At 40.4% G+C, this 14913-nt stretch overlaps 1 protein-coding gene and 1 long non-coding RNA gene across 6 annotated transcripts in view; one reads left to right on the top strand and one right to left on the bottom strand.

Annotated features, from left to right (window-relative positions):
* The window catches only part of LOC101788099 (uncharacterized), a 35713-nt gene extending 33644 nt beyond the window's left edge, over window positions 1-2069 (bottom strand). For both annotated transcript variants that reach the window (XR_001199788.3, XR_010045586.1), the window contains exon 1: window positions 1808-2069. This is a non-coding gene — a long non-coding RNA (uncharacterized LOC101788099). The remainder of the gene's footprint in view (window positions 1-1807) is intronic.
* LOC111753267 (zinc finger protein 709-like) overlaps window positions 2064-14913 on the top strand; it is a 60090-nt gene continuing 47240 nt past the window's right edge. For 2 of the 4 annotated variants that reach the window (XM_063243260.1, XM_063243256.1), the window contains exons 1-2: window positions 2064-2157; window positions 14819-14907. In XM_063243260.1, the coding sequence (XP_063099330.1) occupies window positions 14855-14907 (53 nt within the window). In that variant the 5' untranslated portion in view covers window positions 2064-2157; window positions 14819-14854. The other 2 variants (XM_063243259.1, XM_063243258.1) reach the window with 2 other exon arrangements.

The following is a 14913-nucleotide window of genomic DNA, read 5'->3' on the forward strand; positions in this document are numbered from 1 at the left end:
AGTTGTTTTAAAACTTAAACGTTCACTGGATGTTTTAATCACAATGCAGAAAGGTTATAACATATAAGCAGGAAATAAAGCTAAGTAATAGTTTTAGATTAATTCTGAGCTCTTCAAATTAACACATAGAAGAGGGAGCAAATTGACAATGAGACTAGAGGCCAGGCTCAATCAATGCACTTGAATAAAAATGAGAAATAGGAAACATGTATCAAGTATAAAATAATGTGCCAAAGCACATTACACATATCAATCATCATATTAAGTATGTTAATTAAGCTGAGCATGGTGGCTCACACCTGTAATCCCAGCACTCGGGAGGCTGAGGCAGGAGGATCATTGCAAGTTCAAGACCAACCTGAACTGCACAGCAAGACCCTCTCTCAAAAAGACCAAAAAAAAAAAAAAAAAAAAAAAAGGATGAACAAAACAAACTAAGATAACAAAAAATCCCCAAACTTTAAGGCCAGTTTTAGCCTTAATAAATGAAATTTTAAAAATATGTTTGATATGTTACTTCCTCCAAGAATACAATATCCAATATTTATTGAGTATTTATTACCTGACACAAGTGCTTTCCAAGCAGGCATTATATCTCATGGCGCTTAGTAGAAGCCAGTACTGTCCCATTTCTGCTATTATTATTGCTCTCATTCATCAGTTGGAGAAGCTAGTTCATTTATTGGCTGTTTAAGAGCAAGGCCTCAAACTTTATAGCATAGAGTTAATATCCTACCTTTGAAATACAGCAAAATCTGTTAGAAATATTCTTGATACTTTCTTTTTATGCTCTAAAGTCCTTTTGAAATGTTTGGATTTATAATTTATCTAGAATTTGTATCACGAATGATGTGAAATTGAGATCTAAAGATCCTTCAGCAATTACCCTAACAGCTCTTCCTTGCTCCCTCTAACTCATAACTGGATGTTTACATATGCCTGAGTCTGTTTCTGAGCTTTGCTATTTGATTTATATATGTCACAATAACACAAAATATCTTTAACTTATAACCATAGCATATTACTCAATGTCCTCCATTTATTTCTTCCAAGACTATGTTTTCACCTATCCTATACTCTCAACTTGAAACTTTATCATCCCATTAACTATTGTGCCTTTGTGCCTTTGGAACACTTCTGCCAAGTTTGATTTCTCCTTCACAATTAATGTTTTCAAGAAATAATCTGTTAATGAAGCGTTACCACAGCATGTCGAGTTAGTTCTATGGGGACCGGGCAACTCATCATCCTTTGGAAAGCTCCTCTGCACTCATTTATCTGTCCCGTTCTTGTAGTGAGGCGCGTCTCACTGTCTTTTTAATCTTAGTCCCTAGCATGATGCTCTTCAGATATTTATTGAAATATATAATACACACATGCGCTTTAGGAATAATGGATAGCACAGACATGGTAACAGTAATTGTTTCTAGGGAGTAAAACTGGGATGGAGTTATAACCTCCCCTTTGAACTATTTCTATATATTTACATTAAAATACATATTTTTGTTACGTATTTACATAATACACTTTAAAGAGACATGTATTTTCTTAAACAGGTTTACATAGCTTATTTCTAGTGAGAGAAGCAAGTTGTTGAATAAAATATATATATTACTATTTCTAAATACTATACAGATAAGAAAGAAGAAAAAAATCACCGAAGGTGTAAGTAGGCTTTTATAGAGTACTGATTTAAAGCAATGGAACAAGGCATAAGGATATGAGGAAGGAGGGGACGGAAAATTAAATATCACGCATCCCTCACTTGCCAGCAAGCACCACCCCTCGCCACACCCCCACAGCATACCTCAAATTTGGCGCAGCCTATCTCCGAGCCCTTAGGAACAAACCCGGACCCTAGTCCCCCATCAGACTTAAGACCTGCCCATCGGTATAGGGCCCGCAGCAGCTCCATCTTCCAGACCCCTCTGAGCCCCACCATTTGCTCAGTCACTGCAGAGAGAAATTACAATTTCTTCTTTCAGGTTGAAAGAGGAAAGGAGTCCTACAGAGCAATCCGGTCCCAACAGCCAGAACCTGGCTACTTCCGCTTCCGGCGACTCAAGACCGGAAGCGGAAGTATGTTGGGCCGCTGGTCGCAGAGGCTGTTGCGGACCATGCGGAGTGAGGCAGTAGGAAAGTCTCTCTGGTGTGCAGGTGCGCCCCGCCTTGGGGAAGGCGGGGAGGGAAGGGATTGCTCATGTGACGCGGTGAGCGCCCGGGAGCGAGGCGGCCTGGGCCGAGGTAGTGTTTTTTCCCCATGGTCTTCCGGTTCCAGTGTGCGGTCCTCGCAGCTCGGTCTTGCAACAGGGCGCCCCTTGCGCTCCACTATTGGAGTCGGCAGAGGACGGTATCATCCTGTCAGAAAGGAAGCCCGGGAGTCCAGTCCAGGACCCTCCCCACCCACCCAGGAATGCGGTGACACAGAGCCCAAGTCCTCACCTATGCTCTCTCATGTGCAGAAAATGTGCATCACGGGCCCCTGCCCTGCCTTTCTCACAAGATGACTGAGTGTTAGTAATTACCGTTTTATTTCTTATTTAATATTATGTAGCTTTGCAGCTTGTAAGGTAGGCATAGTCTATATGTGCAAATTGATTTGAGTGACTTGTCAGATTTGTTTTAAAAATTGAAAATATGAAGAAAACAATCCGATTAATCTGATATATCTGTATAAGAAAAAATTTTTGATGACCGACGATTTGTAATTCCTTACTAAGCTTATTAGCTTTGCTTTGCTTCTGTCCCTTTTCCCCTTCTTTCTTCTTTTAAGTGAATATTTATTCGTAAATTTTACTTTGGCTATGGGTCATCAATTTTGCATTAGTTACTTTTTCTTCATTATAATGTGAAGATACCTTTTTTAAAAAGTTGTTTCTCAGGCACAAATGTTATTATCAAAAAAAAAAAAAAAGACTACTTAATTCTTTCCAAATTGGCTGCAATCCTTACTCAAAACTTGGTAGCCACAAATCATGAAAATGTACTTGACTCCAAGGAAAGTGTGGAATGTTTTGTTAGTACCAAAAATTGAAATTGAATTTGTCATAAATATGATATCCTTTTAAAACAATGGACTAATGCTCACTTCTACGGAGATATGAGATACAGTTAATTCTAGAGGAAAATTAAAGGTCAGATTTCAACTTTAGAATAAAGTGTTTGTTTTCCAAAGGAATACGTTCTTGCCTTGCCCTTCTATAAAGAAGTAGCATTGTTTCCTAAAGATACTGGAAATCTATCATTGTGATTTATGATATGTGATGAACAGGCATTTAAAGTAATTTTTACATTTTTGTCACAGTGTTCTCTGTATGTCTTTTTAGATTTGTTCTACTGAAAAATTCCTGAGTACTGTTGATTTTTAGACACATTTTCATTCCTGCACCTTCAATGAATTAGGCTTTTAATGGTAGGAAAAGTAGCTAAAATAGAGTACTTGTCCCTGCGGAGATTTTTTTTTCCAGCTGGGAAGAGGCGTTTCAAATTAATATTGACAAGCTTGAGGAATATGTCTAGGGAAATATCTGAACAGAGACAAGTGTTTGAACGTAAAGGATGTGTTGTATGTAGGTAACCAAGAGGTCTGGCTGTACAGTAGGGTTGTGAAGGAGACTTAGGGGAACATTTCACATGCACAGGAACTCCTCAGGTAGTACAGAGCCTGGTGTGTTCCAGTAGCTGAGAAAAGAGAGAAATCTAAATTAGAAAAAAGAAATCAAAATGGATGAGCTGGGTAAAACAAAGAGGGCAAGACCTTCAAGGTCATGGTAAACTGTATTGTAAGGTCTCTAGGAAGCCACTGTATCAGCGTTTTAAGGTCAAGAATGACAGGTTTACTTTTGTGAGTTAAAGTAGTGCTTCTGGATTGAACAAAGAGTTTTAGATAGACAGAAATGAATGTAGAGCCTACATAGGAGACTGAGTAAATTCAAGACCTTCATGTGAAACATCTTGTGATAGTAGTAGATGTAAAATCAGAAGATTTCAAATATTTGTGATATGAAATATTTGAGGTCAAGGTAGAATTGAGAGAATTTGATGACGGATGCATTTTGTGTAGCATGTGATCAGGGGTCATCAACTGATAACCTATGAACCAAATTTGGTCCTATTGTGGATAAAACAAATAGTTTTATTGGAGCCCATTTGTTTATTTGCTTTTTTTTTTTTTTTAACTATCATTACTAGGGATCAAACTCACGACCACCTGCTTGCAAGGCAGGTGCTTATGCCGCTGAGCTAAATCCCCAGCCCCTGGAGCCCATTTGTTTACGTAGTTCATGACTATTTCTGTACTATCACCATATAGTTAAGTAAAGGTGACAGGGATCTGATAGCCCGTATATGCCAAGACATTTACTGTTTTTGCAGAAAAAGTTGTCAGTCTAGAATACACTTTTGTACTTGGTATTTATGAGGTGCTGAGGTCCTGATATGAAGTTCTGAAAAGAAATGAGCACAGGTCTCTGCTTATTAGATTTATATTGTAGTTGGAGAGACCATGATAAAATCACCTTAAAAAATAAAGATGCATCACAATATTAAAAGGGTAGTGGAGGAAAAAACAGAAGGTTGGGAATACAAGATATTTTTTGAGGTGGGAAGAGCCAGTAGAAGTCACCATAGGCTATTGTCTGAAAGGTGACTTAGAGTCCACTGTGTTGCTTATTGAAATAAATTTCGTGTAAAGTTGTTAGCTTGACTGTCTTGCTGGAGGCTCACAAACAGGAATTAGCCTGGCCTGGTGCTGTTCCCATCCTTACTCCTTTTATCCCAGTTTTTTATTGTAGGAAGAGCATCTACTGAAACCTTAAGCCCTGGCACTTGTGTCATGGTGAGGAGGCGGGAAGGATTTGGATTCTTAGGTTGAGGGTATAACTGTCTACTCTGACCTCTGTTCCCTCCAATCATCCTCCCAACCGAGGAAGAAGGGAGGGAGTATGGAGCATCTTCGTTGATGGCCCACGCTGCCTGGGAACACCTAATGTGAATGGCTTCTAGAGGGAACTGCTGTGCCAGGAGTGTCCCAAGATAAATCCCAAGACTGTGCCAGCAGGGCTTCTGCAGGGGTATCCCTGGCATCCCTTGTGAGTCCTACTGAAAGTATCTATGGCCGTATAAATTTCAGTGGGTTAGGATTCTATGAAATTAAAGACTCAGTTTATTAGTCATCTTACCCATATTCCTCAGTCTCAGCCACCACACACACTGCTGGTTCCCGTTTACAAAGACACAGGCAAACGATTCTCATCACACAGCACAGCTCTGTAGTATTTGGAAATTTAAAGGGCTTCTTAGATGCAGGAGGAATCCTTTATATTTGTTTCATTTTGTTTTTTGAGACCTGGTCTCGCTATATAGTTCAGTGTAACCTTAAACCTTCTGTGTTGTCAAAGTCAGTCTCAGTTTTGTAGTGATTGTCCTGCCTCAACCACACAAGTCCTGGTATTGCAGACGTGTGCCACCATGCCTGGCTTGGGAGTCCATTCTTTTAATAGGCATATATAATTATTAGATCCCAAAATGGACCCATGGTGTCTGGTTGATCTTACTGTAGTTTCAGTCAGTCAGCATCAGTAGGAAGAAGCGTAAGTATAGGACAAGATGTTTAGAGAGTGAGGTTTTGTATTGTGTGTGGTGTCAGGCATAGACTTGGGGGTCTTAGAATATGTCCTCTGAAGATTAGAGGAAAGTGCTATGTCACAGGAAGGATCCTTCACAAAAATAAAGAGATCAAGCTCAGATTTGTGAGGTCATAAATAAGGAATTTAGGAAAATCACCTTAAGCTTCAAATGACAGGCTCTACCATCATGGTTCAAAGGAGTCATGATATTAGAGCCAGAAATTGTACTTCAGGATTTGTACAAAAGTAAAAAGAAAGTAAACATTTCTAGATTGGTCGGCCTTATGGTCACTGTTACATCTACTTATTTCTGCTATTGTACCACAGAAATAATTGTAGATATATTAACAAATGGATATGACTGGATGCCAAAAATACTTAATTTTTAATTTTTTTTTTTTTTTTTTTTTTTTTTTTTGGTAGTGGGGGTTGGACTTAGGGCCTTGAGGCTGAGCTACATACTCGGACCTTTTATTTTGAGACAGTCTTGCTAAGTAACTCTGGCTAGTATTAAACTTGTGATCCTTTTGCCTCAGCCTCCTGAGTAGCTGAGATTATAGGTGTAACCTTAAACCTAGCTCAGAAATAATTTTTTTTTTTTTTGAAAAGGTAAGAGGCTGGGTCGGTTTTCCTGTGGTATAGAACACTCCTTGTCTGCATGCTTTTTTTGTTTTGTTTTGTTTTGTTTTGTTTTGTTTTGTTTTTTATTTACAGGATCTCACTAGCAATAACTAGTTGTCCCTCACAGTGATAGAGTTTCAGCTGTTTGCTGAAACAGAACACATGTTCCTGTTCCTGTTCTATCACTTTGGAGGATGTGGTTGTGGAGCTTCAACAGGAGTTAATATTGCTGGTAGGTGTGTGGTGGAGATTTTGCAGATCAGTGGTCCTGGATAAGTACAGGATCCTGGCTTAGATGAGAAAGGTTGGTGTTGTGCAGTTCCATGTTGCATACATGTACCAAACATGACTTTAATCATCTCCTATGTAGACAAGATAGAGTGGCTTTAGCTGCATCATTTGGCTTTGACTTCATTCTTTCTGCAGTGAAGACCTCACTCAGCTTGGCTGTAAACTTCAGATGTTAAAGAGCCTTACTTAGCCTCGTTGGCAGAGAGGGGAGCATTTTTGTATTTTGTTGATAGTAATTCATTATTTGCTACTGTATCAAAATACCAGAGTGCATTTAACTCCTAATTTGGAGGCTGGACAATCCAAGGTCAGGCAGCCCAATGTGTTCTGTGTCTAGTGAGGACCTCATGGTGGGTAGCATCTCGAAGGTGGGATCACATGGTGAGAAGGTGAGAATTGAAACTAGAGATAAGGAATCTGGGTTTACTTTTTTTTTTTTTTTAGTAGCAACCCAGTGTGTGAACCAGTACTAATCCTGTGAGATCCACATAAATTCCCTCCAAGGACAGTGCTATCATGAGCTAATCATCTTCCATGTCTTAAAAGTTCTACTGCCTCCTGATACTACTGTGGTGAACACCAAATTTCTGGCACCCAACTCGGTAGTACATATACACTCAAACCATATTTCACCCACAGAGCTCTCGTGAAAAAACAGTTTACTTAATAGTGGTTATGATCCCCTTGTTACCTACTCAGTCACCTGTACCATCTAAAGCCCATGCCAAAACTAGGCCTGCATGAATTTGTTTCCTATATGAGCCCCCTGGTCCTCTGTGTGTGTTCTTCACCCATGAACCTGCAAACTGATTCTTCTCTAATGGGAGCAAATCAGAGCTAAAGAGAGCAGAATGAGAGATTCTCCATGCCATGGGTCAGTACCAGGGAGATCACAGTTCTCATGATCCATGTTTTTAGGGACATGCCCTGGGACCTCTCACTCTGGGAGCATTTTACTTTTTTAAATTTTATTTTAAAAATACTAAAATCCAACAAAGCAAAACAGAGCAAACTCAGTCAAGACAAACCAACAAAATTGGTACAGAACTTCAAAGCAGGATACTAGGAAAACAATAGTAGCAACCATAGTATATCTTGTTATGTTTACAACAGTTGTCCATTCCATTAGGCATAGCAAAATCAAACCAAAAACAAAACAGAACAAAACCAATCAAAACAATATTAACTAAAGCAAAATAACTAATGACAATAAAGCAAAACAAGAACAATATTGGATTTCAAAGACAAGATAGAAGGAAATCCTCCATATTTGCTGTACTGCATACTGTCATCTTCCCAATAGGTACTCAGACCGCTGACCCCAGGCCTGTAAAATCAACCGAACAATACAAACATTTACTTGTTTTTTGTACCTTAGTTGCTGTCAGTTCAGCCTCTCCTGTAAACCAGTTGCTTGCATGAGGGTGGGTGGGTTTGATTCTCAGTCCACGTGCTGGTTGGCTCACGGGAGGCACTCTGACTTTTCTGTTTCTGGAACCTGCAAGGCTTGCACAGCTTACCAGAAAGGCTGGCTGGTTGGCTTCTTGGCTGGTTCCTCCCAGTCCCAGCATGGCTGGTTCTTTGGGAAACACTGACTTTTCTCCTCTGCAAACATTTAAAAAAAAGTTTTTATTCTGAGGGGAGTTCTTAGACTGTTTGGGGTGAGGCCTCTCACGTTCCTTTAGCTTCTTTTCTGTCTTCAATTTTTTTTGCCTTTGTTTCTTCTTTCTTCTTGTAGAAGTCATCATCCAGCCACACCGCTGCTCATATTCCCTGCATCATAGGTCTCAGTGCAGATCGTAAATTCAAACAGCGTAGCTCAGTAGTGAGTCCGTACATCCGTTAACAGGTGTTGTTAAACAAGGAATATCTGTCTGTAACTTTTGGTATGTGTCTTCTTTCACTTAGCATATTGTTTTCAAGATTCATCTGTGATAACAGGTGAAACAGAGCTTCATTAACTTTTTAAGGGAGGACATTTCATTTTATGGAATGCCACATATTCATTCGTTCGTTTGTTCGTTCGTTGATGGACATTACACTGCTCCCACTTTCTTTTTTTTTTTTTTTTTAATTTATTTAAAGAAAAGGAAACGAAAAAAAAAATACATGGAGATTAAAAAAAAAGGGTAGAAATAATACTAAATTACAGACAAACAAAAGGTAAGAAATTGCCAGTTGATGAGTTACAAATTGTCTTCTTCGAAATGGCTGTTCAGGTTATAGAATTAAAGTATTTAGAATGACATTCAAAAAAGTGACCCTACAAACCATTCTGCTTTATGGCCGAACAAAAGCTCCGTAATATGATTATCAGTCCCACCTATTTGTTTTACATCTCTAAGAGGATAAGGTTAACCATATCAAAACAGAACAGAACATTTAAAAAAAATAAAAAACAATTTAAAGAAATACAGATTTCAAAGCAAGTCCACTGGAGATCTACCTTATCTAACTGTCTCTAGCTTCTTACAAATAGTTGTCCCTAACTTCACCCACTTTCTATACTTATTGCATATTATAGAACAAATCAAATCATTACAGGATGATGGAGTCTTTTTAGGTCCTCAAGTTCCAGATTAGGGAAGACATTTCCAACTACCATCGCATCTCTCATTCTCTTTGTGATAGCCGTCCCCATCTCTGCATATGCTGAAGTTGAGCTGAAGAAACCAGTCCAGAGTCATTTTAATCAGCAAGCAATAGATTGCTAGAATTTATATTATAATGCTACAAAATAAGCCTCGGGTTTTTCAGGTCTCTTCCTCAGAGTATTTGTTCCTATCCTCTCTGTATTATAGGGAAATCCAAGTCATAACAAGACAGCGAAACAATTTCCTAGATAAACATGCAATGGGTAAGACTTATAAAACTATAATATAAATGATCTTTCGTAGCTACTATGTTTTCTCTTGTTATTTTCAATAGATTTGTCGACAACACTGGCTTATTATAGTTAAATATACTATCACCTATTTTTATAAAAACTTATCTTTGACTGCATTGTAGTATTTGAGAGCTGTTACTGATTCATACCAGTATGGATATCCTTTACATCCTGTCATGCTCAGAGTAGTTTCCTCTACTTTTAGGGTTGATTCTAACATGCATACCGATTTCAAATAGGATCAGTCAAGGCCAACCAATAGTCTTATGATTCTGATACAATTAAGATCAGTCATAGTAAGACAATGTAAGTAATACAGGATTTCAGCTTAAGTCAGTAGGAAAATAAGGATAGTTACCATGGTATAACCTGCTATTTTTGGTTCTAGAGGTCTGTGTCCTCAAATCTGATATGAGTGGACAGACCAGAACAAATTTAATTCAATCTAAATATGGCACTAGGACTACTGTGTCTTTTAAATCGTTATACACCATTAGCAATGACCTCTGCTTTTTTTTTTTTTAAATATAGTTTCAGAGCTGTCTCTACCAAAGACTAGCTTACCGTCTCTGCCTCATGTCTGCTACTCCACTTTTCTGCTATAATTTGTCCACCTTATTCCCTCATTCCATGGTCTGCCCCGTACACTGAGGCCTCTCTGCCACTGTAGCTGTAATCCTGATATCTCTTCCTCTCTTTCTCTGTAATGTCCTTCAGCGCTCTCTGTAGGGTTGGATTGGTGGCCACGAACTCCCACAGTTCCTCCTTGTCTTGAAAGTATCTTATTTCTTCATTAATTTTTAGAGAGAGTTTTGACGGATATATGAACTTAGGTTGCATATTTTTTTCCTTCAGGACTTGGAATATTTCTCCCCACTCCCTTCTTGACTTAAGAGTTTGTGTTGATAAGTCTGCTGTTATTTTGATAGATTTCCCGTTATAGGTAACCTGCATCTTTTCTCTGGCTGCTTTTAATATTCTGTTTTTTTGGTGGATTTCTGGGATCTCGATTATTATATGCCTAGGCGTAGATCTGTTTTGGTTGTAGGTAGCTGGCGTTCTGTATGCTTCTTTTATCTGGATATCATTTCTTTTTGCTATACGTGGGAAATTTTGCTTTAATATCTCTGTGAATATTTTTTGTATTTCATTTTTGGATGTTCCTGCTTCCTCACTCACATTCTTTATTCTTAGGTTATGCATCTTTTTATCATCTTCCAGTTTTAGAATTGCTTCTTTCTGGTTCCTTGTTATTTTTAAGAGGCTTTTTCTTTCACGTTCATAAGCCCTAAATCTCTCTTCAAGTTTCAGAAGGTTGTCTTTAGTTTCTGTCAAGGCATTTTGCCAATATTCAATGGAGTTTTTAGTTTCCTGATATTCTCTTTGGATCTGTTTCATGTATTCTAAGTTATGCTTAAATTCTTCTTCAGATGCTTCTCTTTCTTTTCTGATTTCCTCAGTTCTTCCATCTGTGTTCTCTTGGGCGGGGCTTGTCATTTCTTTAATTAATCTCTTTATATCTTGCCTCACTTGGATCAGGAGTACATCTTTAAATTCCTCTATGAGATCATGTAAATACTTTTTAATTTCGGCTGATGCTGTGTCGAGCAATGGATGGTTACTGTTTTTGTTCTCTTCAGTGTTTAGTTCTCTTGGGTTTAATTTCTCCTGTTGAACAGCTGGAGATTTTTTTTTATTTTTATCTCTTGTCATGTTTCTGGTTTCTTTCAGACTGTCCTGGAGTTCTCTGGCCCTCTCCGAATTGCTTAGGGCCTTTCAGAAGCGTGCTGGCTTGAGTTTTTGCTGTCCTCCCCAATTTGCTGTTATCTGGGGTAGGCTGGGATGCAGGGGCGGTACAGTCTAGTCTCTAGCCTCTGTGTCAGTTAGTTCATAAATTAGGCTGTACTTTCTGGTTGTCACTGAGTTGTGACCATTCTGCATCCGCCCATTGGGCCCCAAGCAGAGGCCTGGTCTAGCCCCAGTAGCTCCTGCCAGTTCTCCCTGAATCAGAAGCAGCTGGGTAATGGCACAGGATTCTGCCCAGGTCCCAGCCGTTCTCTTCCAAACCTCTCTGTGATAGGAGCTCTAGAAAAGCAGATCTGCCCAAAACCAAGATGGCTCCCACTAAGTTCTCCGTGCGGAGCTGAAGCCAGCAAGCAATCAGACTCTGCCAGGACTCAAGATGTCTTCCACCAGCGCTCCTTACAGGGGGACCTGGTGATGTTACCAAGCTGCGGTTTCTGCCGCCAGGCTAATGTGTCTGCACCAGATTCTGTGTTATTGATTTCCCCGTGGTGGCGGGCCAGCTGTTCTCTGGTCAAACCCAGCAGCCGCGGGGTTTTCTGTACTCACCAGAGTCCGGTGCAAGTCCCCACTCCGGGACTGCCGCACACCAAGCCGTCCACTTTTCCCCACCTCGCGGCTCAGCGCTGACCGGTCAGATTTCTGTGCACCGTTTAGATTCGAAACGCCAGAGCTCTGTACATCTGCTCTGGTGCAGTGGTGCAGAACTGGCTGCCACCTGGAGTCTCGATCTGGGTCTCAGTTTCCGCAGTCCCCAAAAGCAACTCAGCTTTTCGTGCTGGGTCCACGAGTCTGTTCGTTGATTTAAGGGCGCGGGATTTGCAGCCTCCGGTCTCAGCACGACTTTAAATCCTCCAGCTGTACTGTCTTGGTTAATAAGAATCGCTATCGATTTGTCTGGTCCTCTCCATGCTGTCTTTTTTTTTAGCTTTGAGTTTGAATTCTCTGGAGAGATTCTTCGCTCGATCCCCTAGCTCGCCGCCATTTTCAGACTCTGCTCCCACTTTCTGTTTTGTCTTGGTATGTTTTATGTTACTGGTCAAAATACCTGACTCTCAGTAATGTGCAAAAGAAAAGCATTTACATACGTGGCTTGTTCTCCGGGGGTCTGGGAAGTCCAGTAGCATGGCGCTGGTGCGTGACAAGATCACCCGTGGTGCTCTCACAATGTGGCAGAGCAGAAAGGAAAGGTGCCATGTGTGGAAAGGAACGCATTGAGGGCAGTCTCGTTTCGCAGCCGCCTGCTCTGGAGGGAACTCTCCTTTGAGACCGGCATTAAGCAGTTCTATTCATTTATTGATTGAATGATTTTTGTGGCAGATTCTGAAATAAATCCTGAAGTATGGGCAAATATGAATTGTCCAGGGTAGGTTCAGACTTGCAGTTTTTCTGCTTCTGCCTCTCTGAGTGCTAGAATAACACGTGGACTACCACATCTGCCCTTCTTTTGTAGTTACATTAGCCATCCTGAACGAAGTGTGCTGGAGGATCCGTGTCATTTCAATTCACACTTCATTGACTGAAGATGTGGAACATCTTAAAACTCACTTACTGACCATTTGTACTTCTTTTTTGGGCTGTCTGTTCTGTTTATTTGCCTATTTACTGAGTGGGTTATTCTTTTGGAGCTATTTTTTTAGTTTCTTTCAGAAGGGTAGCTTTTCACGATTTTCTGTCCCATTCTCTAGGTTGTCTCCTCACTGTCAGTGTTTTTCTGTCAGTGCTTTTTAATGTGCTATGGTCCAATTTATTGATTTTCACTCTTTTTTTCCTGTGTGATCAGGGTACTATTCAGGAAGTCTTTGCCTATGCCTATGGATCCAAGTGTTTTCTCTATATTTTACTTTAGCAGTTTCAAAGTTGGTTTTTGTTTTTTTTTTTTTTTTTTTTTTTTTTTTTTGAGATAGGGTCCCATATGCATTTCAGGCCACTATTGAGCTCACTTTATATCCCAGACTGCCCCGAAATTGCAACAGTCCTCCTGCCTCAGCCTCTCGAGTGCTGGGATTATAGTCATGTGCCACCACACCTGGCTTCAATGTTTGTTTTTATATGTAGATCTTTGAACCTTTTTGATTTGATTTTCTTTCAGGGTGAAAGGTAGGGATCTAATTTCACTCATCTGCACATGGATATCTAGTTTTCCTAGCACTACTTATTTAAGGGGCTATGTTTTCTCCAGCATATACTTTTGGCCCATTTTTCAAACATCAGATGTTTGTAGGTTTGGGGTTTGCTTCTGTATCTTCTGTTTGAGCCCCTGGAGACATTTGAGATATGGCCTTCTCAGTGAGCACCAGTGTCTGAGGAGATTGTAGCTTGTGGAAACTAGACTATCACTTAAGATTTTTTTCTAGAAGTTTCCTTCATGGACAATTTCCACCAATATTAGTCAGTGTGTGGGTGAAATAAAATTTCCTTCTCAGCAATGAGGATAATTTCCAGTTGATCAAAAATTACAAGTAAGGAGGAAGTCTTGGGTTAGTACAGGTGATGTACTCAAGTATGAAAACTTCAGGTGTTTAACCAAGGCACACCTTGATATGCTGAGAACATTATCCTCGCAGGGAGAACCCCTCGGCACCAACCCTGGTGTCAGCAAGCCTTTTGCCATCACTCATCGCTTAGCAGGAGCAAGCTAGAGAGGAGGTAGTAATGAATTTCTCTAGGGCAAGTATGGTACCTGGAGGTTGATAGCTTGGAGCTAAATGGGACCCAATGAGAAAGAGGCCACTTTGTAAAGAGTGGGAAAGTTTTTTTTGAGATTCTTGAGGACCCTTTCTGGAAGATACCCTTTCAGTTTGGAAAAGCTCTGGAGACCATTTTTGTGCCTGAGAAGATGCAGAGTCTGCTCTGTCGGCCTTTGATCCTGAGTGTTCTTCTCAAGCAAACTTTGGATTTGTTTGTCTATTTGCTGGTTGAGACAGGGTCTCACTATATAGGTGTTTTGAACTCACTATGTAACCATAGGTAGCCTTAAATTTTTGGTGTTTGTTCTGCTTCTGCCTTTTGAGTGGTAAGATAACAAGTGTATACCACCATGCCCAGTTTGGGTTCCCATTCTTGAGAGTTGCAAAAGTCAGGGTTAGGTTTTGGATGGAGTCAGGCATAGAGCCTGACCTCAACCCTGAGATAGTCCCATTTGCTCAGAACTGGTGGACTCCCTGGCCTCCCTCACTCTTCCCTTCCTGTGTCACGGACCTGTAATTGCATCAGTGTCTCATGCATGGCCCTTCATGGGCTGGAGCAGTCTGGGTTGTAGAGAATTCTGCAATGTTCCTTTGAGGGGAACAGAAGCCTGCAGATAATGAATGGAGTACCTTCGACCATGCATAGCCTACAGTTAGCCCAGGAGTTCATGTCAGCCTGGGCAGTATGATGACATTTCTTTGTTTATTTCCAAACAAAGAAGCAGACAAACGTAACCCATGTTTACTCACCTGGAGCATTCCTGACAATTCCTGGGTCATTGTCGGTGGTGGAGCCATTCTGTGAACTGTGGGATGTTGAACTTCATCTTGGCCTTAACTCATCAGATCCAGGAGCAGCTTCCCTGTCTGAATTTACTCACATCTCCTCTCTTCCCCAGCTCTGCTTGCTCAAGACCCCAGCTGTTTTCGAGAGGATGACTGAGAAGACGACGCTAGAGCTCTTGGGTTGCCAAGCACCTATTCCCAGGTAAGT

The sequence above is a fragment of the Cavia porcellus genome, unplaced genomic scaffold, assembly GCF_034190915.1.
Source record: "Cavia porcellus strain 051 isolate PalLab524CR breed Dunkin Hartley unplaced genomic scaffold, mCavPor4.1 scaffold_37, whole genome shotgun sequence".
Classification (NCBI taxonomy): Eukaryota; Metazoa; Chordata; class Mammalia; order Rodentia; family Caviidae; genus Cavia; species Cavia porcellus.